This window comes from Mandrillus leucophaeus, unplaced genomic scaffold (genome assembly GCF_000951045.1).
Source record: "Mandrillus leucophaeus isolate KB7577 unplaced genomic scaffold, Mleu.le_1.0 Scaffold1018, whole genome shotgun sequence".
Lineage (NCBI taxonomy): Eukaryota > Metazoa > Chordata > Mammalia > Primates > Cercopithecidae > Mandrillus > Mandrillus leucophaeus.
This window is the reverse complement of record NW_012098299.1, coordinates 306,396-316,790: the sequence shown is the minus strand read 5'-3', so window position 1 is coordinate 316,790 and position 10,395 is coordinate 306,396. Positions and strand designations below refer to the sequence as shown.

Here is a 10,395-nt window from a genome sequence, read left to right as displayed (position 1 = left end):
CACTGCGCCCGGCCAAAAAGGAGTTTTGTATCTTAGATGTTGTCCACAATTCTTATTCATTTAGAAGTAGAAAGAGTATATTTCTAGGTAGAAATAAATGGTAAATAGCCACCCATTCTCCACCATGAAATATCTTTTAAAGTCAATATTGATACCACATTTGTTTGGAAAACACAAACTTGTTCCGGGAAATTACTAAACCAAGGAATAATATGAGCAGAACACAAATTTTGCAATTTGCTTATGCATGGTTTCATCCAGGAGCAACGCTAGGTGAAATGTGGAAAACCACACCTAGCATCACAACACACGGAACATGAGTGGGCAGCCTCCATTCACTGCCAAGTGCTGAGTCACACTTACCCACTCCTGGGATTAGAACTCACCCTCTGATTCCACTTGACTCTCCTTCCACAGCTGCACCTTAAGGCAACCCTTCCTACGCCCACTTCTACAGGCACACCTCAGGTCTTTTCCAAGGTAAAGCACCACATTTATTAACCTTTTAACATGTGTCAAACTGTGCTGCTCTTAGTAGGTTCCTATCCTTATTGTCGAGTATGTCACTGCTGAAGTTTTTGGATGTTGAGCCTCTAACCCAGTTTTCCCCATAAATCCTAAGGCCTCTTTATTGTGCAATTTTGCAGAGCATTCTGATTTTCTGAAGGCAAGTGTGCATTAACAGCAGGATTCACTGCATTCTACTATGAGCATCATTTCATCAAAATTATAGCAATTAAAGTCCAATATCCAAGAGATATCTGCTAGAAACCACCCCCAATGTTCAGAGTTCTCTTGATTTTAAGCATTCTGTATAGCATTTTACATTTCTCAAATGACAGCTCTTGGAATAAACATCTAGAAACAAATGAGTTATAAACAGCATTTGATTAGTAAGCCATGAATTAATATTTAGAAATGTCATTTTCAAAAGACATTAAACAGTAATTTAGATCATGCTACTCAATTTTAATTTAGTGATGTTTACCGCTTGGTCAAAAACGACCACCAGCACTTCAAAGTTTTAATCTCAAAATATTGACTTGTGACAAAACTACTAAGACATATCACCTAAACACCACTCCTTTAGCTTTTAACACCACGACCTTCGTTTAAACTTTGAAAAATATCCCGAGACCATTTTAAATCACTACATACATAAAACAAACATTTAGCATAAACCAGGCACTTATTCAATTTTACATTTTCCCCACTGCAAGCATAAACAAAATCATGTTTCAACAAATATGCTCTGACAAATAAACATCTGGAGGCTTTTTTTGCCTTTCAAATATACAACGCAGCACAGTTAAATATCTACAAACGTTGGTGAAAAGTTAAAACAAAAATGGAATTTGCTTCCATCGTGCTAAAGACCTTAAGAAAATTATTCTTTTTCAAATACAAGAGAGGCAAGAAGAAAAGTAGAAATACTCTACTGCTTAGCTTAATGAAGGAAGCAAAAGCACAGTAATTTAACTCGCAGTCTAATGTAATTCTATTCTAACTACTAGGGCTTTCCACATCGAACGCTTTTTTAACTTAACCTGAAGAGAATCCATTGACTGTCTGCCCCCACATCCCATGTAAATTAATATTCAGCAACCAGCTGAATGAAATGAGACTGTTCTGATGTTTTGATATTAAAATACTTCACTAAAATCTATTAGAATCTAAGTGGCTTTTTTAAAAGAAAGAAAAAGACATTAGTTGTAAAAACACAGAATTAGTATGTACTCTAAGAATTCTTTTTTACTTGTTTTTTGGTAGAGCCCAACCAATATTCCTTTCTGTGACCATCCTTATAAAACATGAGCAAAAGACAGCAAAAAAGATTTTAAAATGTACCTGTTTACAAAGGGAGACAACACAATCTGATAAACAACTGGAAAAGTTTGTCTTTCCCCCTCAACAAGTATAAAAGCCTTATCCAGTTTACTTAGTACTTGAAGTAAGCCTCAACTTCATCAGATTTCATTAAATAATATAAACTTTTAGGAAAGCTTTTTAGATGCCAGCATAGTATCTAATCTTATAAAGTGCAAATACTGAAAAAACAAGTATTTTTTATTCTTGCAATTGTTTTATGAAACTATATAAAACAATAGATAAATGTAACTGACAACACCAGAAAAGAGCCGATTTTAAAAACAAATCAACCTTCCTTGAATTTAATGTCTACTTTAATACTTATTTATATTAATAACTTGTAACTAAGCAGTATGTAATGGCATTTTTCTAGGCCAAATATTTGTGATGCAAAAAAAAAAAAAAAAAAATCACTGATTTTGCACCTTACTTGGTAGACAATTTTAGCCAGCACAAAAGATGGAAACTACTAGTTTCCATAGTACTCTAGCATCTCAGCAATACAACAGCTAAAGAACGGCAAGTGTAGTGTACTGGCGACACTATCATTTTCAGTTCACCAAGACTAAGATGCCACTTTGCGTACAAGAACATCAAGAATAAAATTTCGTGTAGTCTGATGCTACTTATCTCCTTTAGTTTGAAGCAGTATACAAATACAGTATATGCCCCAGAGTTTCAACTATTTATTTTTATTTTTTCAAATCAACACCAGTGAAAGTTAATGTACTATGACTGAAGCGCTTCTACTTGGAATGCAGGTGTTCCTGGTAAAATCACTCAGAACAAAAGGCTCACCAGACACTAATGGAAATAAAGTACCCCCAGGTTACATGCACAAAGTACACTGCTATAACTACATGATAGAAATCCTGCGCCCAGGTTTCAGTACCATGATACCCACGTCCATTCAGTGTCATAGGTAAACTATTCAGGCTGAATGGCAGGGATATTTAAGGTAGGCAGAGGTACATGATATGAAACAGAAAATTTATACAAGCTAGAAAAGATCATGTTACATTAGCCCTACAATGCATAAATAAGTAGACGACCCAGAAAGCTACACGGAGCTGCCCCAAATCACATATCTACCAAGACATTCTTTCGATAAAAGATATATCTGAATTAAAATCTAGTTCTCTGAATTCCTAAAGCCATGAACTGAAATTTCCACTTAATAGCACAATGGACGAGTAAATTCCTACAACTTAATTTAGTTCTTATTCTTATCTTCAACCCCAAATACCATCACCACTATCCATCCCTTTCTTTAAAAGAAATCCATGTAGTCACAAAGTATGATACATTTACAATACAAATTAATGAAACCATTTTGTCAGGAGCCATCCACCTTTTATAAAAATAAACTTGCTATAATGGTTCCTCTAAATGCATTTACCTGTATTCCTGATTACAACTTCTTCAGTCATTTTCAGCCACTCCTTTACAGCATATTATGTTTTTAAATTACAGAATATCAAAGATACTTGTATCAAATCCTTCTTTTCTCTGGAGAAATAGAAACAAATTCTGAAACAGTAAATAGATTTTTTTTTCCATTTTTGGTTCAGAGAAAAATAACCATACATGGATGTCTCACATAAATTTTCCTATTTGGCATCTTACCTGGCTAACATACAGTATCACCTATAATTAACCGAAAACATTCTTAACTGTTTATACAGCATATCTTTTCCTAAAGTAACAAGATAATGTGATTACCCTGCAGTTAAGAAACCTGATGTATCCTGCCACAGAAACAACTGATTACAAACATTTATGCTATTTTTTAAATGACATTAACCAACTGAAACAAGTCCCAAACTAGCTCTTTAATAAGTTGATGGCATGTTACTGTAATGTGCGTGTGTTTCAAAATTGACTGTGGTTATATATTTTATTCAGTCTGCTTCCAATTTAGTTACCAACTTGAGGAAAATAAGTAACAATGATAACTTTTAAAAAGAAACGACTTTCCCTCTCTTTCAGTGATTTCCATATTTTAACAGAAGGTTATGACTAGGGTCATGAGAAGTCTTTTAAAACAAACATGCCAAAATGTTTGCATCTAAAAACAGAGAACTCTATTTGCTGGTTACAGTTCTAGAGTTACCTAAAAGCCATCCAGAGTGAATAAGGTGGGTATTGAATAAATGGAGAAAAGCTGCCTTGGGTTTGAATGGGGAAAGGGCGCAAATTTTCATCAGCTACTCTGAATGCAATTCAAGATGAAGAACATGAAACTGTACTGAGCTTCAGCAGCATCAATGGCCTGAGGATACAGGCTATCACAGGGCAGCTACATGTTAGGGTTAACAACGTTTCTTTATGTGTGCAGCTTCCGATGCCAGCTTGAAAAATTTAATTTCATTACCTCTAACCAGAACTCACATGGTTCTGATTGTAATTCTTTTAGGAATAAGGAATAGAGTCGAGGCAATGAGAATAGAGCATCAAGTTAGAAATCCAGAACGTAAGAAATTCTATGAGACAACTGGCAGGGGTGTTTAAAAAGTCAATGTCACAGAGCATTGGGGGAGATGACAAGATTAACCCAGATCAGTAGAGAAGCAAAGGACATTAGAAGTATGGTTATATATTCCTGGAATGGATCCTGGATTTAAAATATTACGTATCTATAAAAGACAGTTTGAGGGACATTCAGTAACAACATATTACAGAATTACTGTTAATTTTCTTAGATGTGAAAATGGTTTAGGTTATGTGGGAAACTGTCCAAATCCTTACAAGATACAAGATGAAGAACTTAGAAATATGGTTTACAATGTTTACAACGTGTCAGTTCACACAATAAAGTACGTGTATATACACATATGAACACGCCTATATATATATACACACACACGTGCATATATAAACATACACAAGGAGATAAAACAAACGTGGCAAAATTTTAATGATTAGCAAATCTAGATGAATAGTAATTAGATGTTCAGTGTTATCACTCTTCCAATCTTTCTGGAAGTATGAAAATTTCCCAACAATTTTTTGAGAAAGTGCCACTTATAATAACAGATACTTACTTCAAGGGACCAACTTAGTTAACATTCTACGTCCCCTGCCTGTTTAATCTTAGCCTCTTAACCAAGTGGTCTCCAAATCAGGTTCATACATTCTAGGGTACAGAGAAAACAAACCACTACGACATAGAAAGAAAATATTTAAATTTCTATTAATAACTTTTTATCTCACCCTTTTAAGATTTCTATTTTTTGCTGTGTTTCATAATGTACAATATGCATTAGTACAGAACTTATAAAATTTGTGAATATATGTACATATTTTTAAGGCTATACACTCCAAAAATTTGTTACTCATCAGGGTATCTAATCAAAAAATTTGGATACTACTCTTCTATAAAACAGAAACGACTTTTTGTTTTTAAGTCTCTGACCACCAAAGATCATTAAAATCAGTCCCTTTTGCTTTTATCCAGGGGTTTACTGACTCTTAATAATTTATTATGAGAAATTCTAGGTCGAACAGTAGCAGCAAAAAGACAGTAATGACAGTGGTGTTAGCAGAAGCCAGGGAATCAGATAATTGGCAAAGTGCAGTTTGGCCACAAGTTAGCACCAATAAAATGTTCAATTCTGTTCATCAAGGAAATCTAAAATTTTAAATACTGAGATTTAAAGTGTTCTAGAATGTCATAGGGAAGAGCATTTTTGAAGCCTGGAAATTTTCAGAAAAAGATACTACCAAGGACTAAGTAATTTTGAAAGAAGATCGTTCTAAGAAAGAATACATATAATACAATGAAGGCAGCTTTGCTTAAAAACATGGGGGTGTGGTGGGCATGTCAGTATAAAGAATACAGAAAACAATCTAGGTACCTGACAAGAACACTTAATGGAATCATGATTCTAAAATAAAAGATAACTGAATATAAGGCCTTTGAGAAAATAGGTAAGTTTCTTCTATATATTTTATTCTAAGGGGTACAAGCAGTTAATCCAAAAAAAGAAAAAAAAAGGGAAATGATACAAGTGAAAAATTTAAACTATAACTTTGTTATTAAATATTTTTAAAATGATGTAACAGAAGGCAAGCTGTAATTATTGCAACTGAAAAATAAACCAAGAAAATAGATGAGAAAAGAAAATAGTGACTTTAATGTATATTAAACAGATGAAAATTTGAGCAATTATACCAATAAATCTCGTTTTGGAAAATAATTTCCATAATTTTTATAATTGCATAGTTTATCGTGTAGGGTGCTAATTTGTCTTATATCAACTTGAAGCTTTGGAAAAAAGATGTTTTCAAACTGAATTATAGATACCACATAGGAAAGCTGTTATCAGAGAAGAAAGATACTGGTCTATTAAGCATTTTAAATACAAAAGCTATGAGGTATAGAAACAAAGCTCCAGAAGTACATGAAAAAAGGAATCTGTAGGCACATAAAAAGGTCCCTCGCTGTGTAGGGAAGATAAGTAACAGTGAGGGAGAAAAACAGAGTTAGAAGAGGCTGTAAAGTCCCATTAGGTACGCATTCGAAATCCTCTTACAGGTTCGGGGCACTGGTATAACATCACAGGCCATGGGCCGGTTGGCTATATATGCTAGATTGTTAACTGGATTAGTTTTTTTCCATTTATGTGTCACTATTTTATGGAAAACCACCCTCAAATTTTATTTTTAAAAAAAAGAGAAATAAAATTTGCTTCACAGAAATTTACATTAGTTATTTATTTCTCGCTCTGCCTCCCAGGATGAAATGCAGTGGTGTGATCTCATCTCACTGCAACCTGTCTCCCAGGTTCAAGCAATTATCTCACCTCGGCCTCCTGAGTAGCTGGGATTACAGGTGTCTGCCACCATGCCCAGCTAATTTTTGTAGTTTTGTAGAGATGGGGTTTCACCATGTTGGTCAGGCTGGTCTCGAACTCCTGACCTCAAATGATCCGCCCACCACAGTCTCCCGAAGTGCTGGGATTACAGGTGTGAGCCACCGCGTCCGGCCTATGTTACAGTTAGTTCATTTTATAAATTATTCTATTCCTTCAAAATAAGGACAGCTATTAATGAAAGATTTCTTGAAAGTGCAAGATCTGCAGGTTTCAGAACTTAAAGTCATTCATGATCCTTAATGGCCTCCTCCTATTTCTACCCTCATGTCATTTGAAAGAGAAGCCAGTGCTTCACTTTCATTGGAGTTTTTCCCCCTGGTATTTTCATTTTTAGTAACAGGAAGGCATAAACTCATACAGTAACAGTTTTACGTACTCATCATTTAAACCTTTACAAGCCTAGTAATGTAATAGGTAAAGAAAAATGCACGTGGGTTGTAATAAGGGTAGTTTTCTCTATTCACTGTTATTTGACTTTTATGGGGCAAAAAATCATATTAGAGACTATGTCATTGATTTTCAACACAAAAGATATCAAAATTAAAATGGGAAAATGATACATTTAACATTGGTAAACAGGAATTTATCAAAAGACAAAAATTGGGGAAAAGTGTATCAGTTAAACCATAATACTCAAATTGGAGCGGAAAAGATTATAATCTCATTGATGTTTATCAAAAAGTAACTTCTAGTTTTTAAAACATGAAATTTGACTTCAGGGCAGGGCAACATATTTTAAACACAGGAAATCGCAACACAACACTAGAGCGAAACACTTAAGTTACCCTTAAGTAATCTTATGGGTGACTAATTTCACAGGCTCAGATTTAAAACTACGGTGCTTTAAATCTGAGCCTGTGAAATTAATCACCCTTAAGACTACTCGCCAAAGATTTAATCTTCTCTCAAAAAGAAAATAAACAAGATACCTGATTACAACAGTCTTAGAAAATAAGCATCAAATTTTCATTTATAGTATGAAACCTGTTATATCAATTCATTAAATATGATGTTCAACCCAACTTTTCAGTTGTTTAAATAGTGTTAAAATAATAGTATAGCCCAATCAGGGAAATTGTAAATATTTAAGATTACAATGTCAGTGGAAAACATTTTTCGCATGAATTAAAAGCATTCATTCAAAAATATTCCCAAGCAGGAAGCCAAAATAATTCCATACGAATTTTAAAAGACCAGAAAGAGCAACCCAAAAATCCAGTTTGAAAGATAACAATAAATACATAAACCGTTAAGCAAAGCCAGGAATATAGATTACTTTGAAACATCTACTTATTTCCATTTTAATGAAGAATTAGAGGATACAATGTGTTAAAAGACATATTTAAAAGACTAGCAATGGCATTAGACAGATGAATCAAATTTTGTTGATATCCCAAATAATTACAAGAGACTTCAAAAATGTAGTGTAATTCAGGTTTTCTTTCCAGTTTAAAAATTTCCATCCATTGCCTCTATCTTTGGTGTCACTGCCACCAATAAACACAGTATACAGCTTAGAAACCTAATTACTATCTTCAACTAGGAAAAGGTAAACCAACATCATTTCTTTAAAAATAAGAAATAAAGAATGTGACCGTTCTTAATTTTGTCTCATGGTCTCACAATATTCTGAAATGTCATGCCAAAATGTAAAAGTTCAAAAGGGAACATTATCATTTGCTATAATTGCACCAAAAATTTAGCTACTGTACGCTGGTGTGATGACAGCTAGTAGTATGCAGAGGCTACAGAAAGACATGTGTATTTATATATGTATCTTTAGCTCACAATTAGTAAAAGGTTCAGTTTAATGTCAAACTGAAACACACGACAACATAATGCGCCTTCAGGTAAATACGCTACAACTTTGTTTTCTTGCAGTTTAAAAGGATAGTATAATTACCTTAAATTTACACAAAACATTAAGAAACATGGTAGCTGTTTATGATTAAAATAAAATAGCAATGTAAATTAATTTAACACAGTGTTAAATATATTCACATGATCACCACTGTGATTCAAAATGGCCACTAATGCAGTTACATATCAATATATGTACATAACATTTGCCACAACAGTTTTCGTAAGTTTGACTTTCTGCAGACCAGGTTTACGAGACAAATAGCCTTGTATCAATTCTTTCATATTATGAAAGGAATTAAATGTTGTAAGTAGTTTCATTCCTCTGGGGGTGGGGGAAGAACCTCTAAAAAGTCAGTGTAAATTGAAGAGAGTTCTACCTTCTTGAATATTTGAACTTCTTGACCTGGAGAGATTCCTATAAGCTGAGGATAAACACATCTTAAGAGAGTAATGAATCTCATAACATTGTCAATGGCATTTAGCAGGCATCTGCCACCAAGTGGAACACCAGGTCCTATAGCAGAGCCTTCTGAGAATACGGTTGCTGTGGCTGAGGCGGCTGTTGGCTGCCTCCCGGCTGAGGCAGGGTTGATGAGGTTAAGTTATAGTTTGGCACCTGGGACATACTAGGTCCTGCATTCTGGTACAGAGTGACATCGGCAGTTGCTGCAGCAGCAGTAGCGGCAGGAGGAGGACTATATACCGGTGCCTGGCTGGGATACGTGTTTCCTTGAACGGAACTCACCATTGTACTGTGGAGGAAGAAAAACACTCAATTAGATCAATACTGATTTATAGAGCAACTTAGAGATAAATGGAAAAACTATTTATTAAGCATTCATTCATATAGCCAATTCATTTAATAACCTTTTACTAAATAGCTATACTGTGCCAAACATTGTTATTTTAGGCATTGTCATATCAGGCATTGCATTAAAAAAATGTGTTATTTAAGCATTGTGTAAAAAAAGGTGGGGCGGGGGGTTGTGGAAATAAGTCTATACCACCATGGAGCCTCTGCTCCAGTGGTAGAAAAGGGTAATAAACACATGGATTGTGTGTCGAGTGGTTATAACTGCTAAGAAGAAAAACAAAGCACAACACGGAGGTCCGAGAGCAGCTGGGACCACGGATTCTAGTTTATGGTAGGGGCCTCTCCAATAAGGCAATATTTAAGCAGAGATGCGGAAAAAGTGAGGGAGTGAGCCAGATTGATCCCATAGGAAAGTGCATTTCAGATAAACAGAAGCCTTTGAGGAGAGAAAACACCAGGCACGTTCAAGGAACAGCAGGAGGCCACGAGAGCTGCGGTGGCGGCGGGGAGAGCAACTAAGACCACCCGGCAGGACTGGGGTGGTGGGGAGGGGCTGGAGAACACAGCACCTGATGGCCACAGTAAGGGCTGCAGCTTACACTCTGAGTGAAACAAAAAGACACTGGCTGGTTCTGAGCAGAAGGGTGGTAAGATTCCACAGGGTTTAACGGGCTCCCTCGGGACCAGGAGAGCGGACTGCAGGCTATTACGATCGACCAGGAGAGAGCCAATCGGCAGCAGGGCCACGGCAGTAATGGTGGAGATGGGAGAAAGGGTCAGGGTCTAGATTTATTTTGAAGATAATGCCTTCAAAATATGATAATGAACCGAAGAGTCCAAAATGCCTGAGGTTTAGAACTGAAAAACTGACAGAAATAACTGGTAGAGTGGCCATTCACTGAAAAGAATACTATGATGGGACTACAGTAGACTGGGGGGTGGGAGGGGTGTGGGGAAGATCAAAGTAATAAT

General features: G+C 35.5%; 1 protein-coding gene across 1 annotated transcript in view; it reads right to left on the bottom strand.

The window, feature by feature from the left end:
• Window positions 1-7,988: 7,988 nt before the first annotated feature.
• The window catches only part of STAM (signal transducing adaptor molecule (SH3 domain and ITAM motif) 1), a 71,865-nt gene continuing 69,458 nt past the window's right edge, over window positions 7,989-10,395 (bottom strand). Inside the window, exon 14 of the mRNA XM_011976560.1 lies at window positions 7,989-9,361. Coding sequence (XP_011831950.1) covers window positions 9,124-9,361 — 238 coding nt within the window. The 3' untranslated portion in view covers window positions 7,989-9,123. The remainder of the gene's footprint in view (window positions 9,362-10,395) is intronic.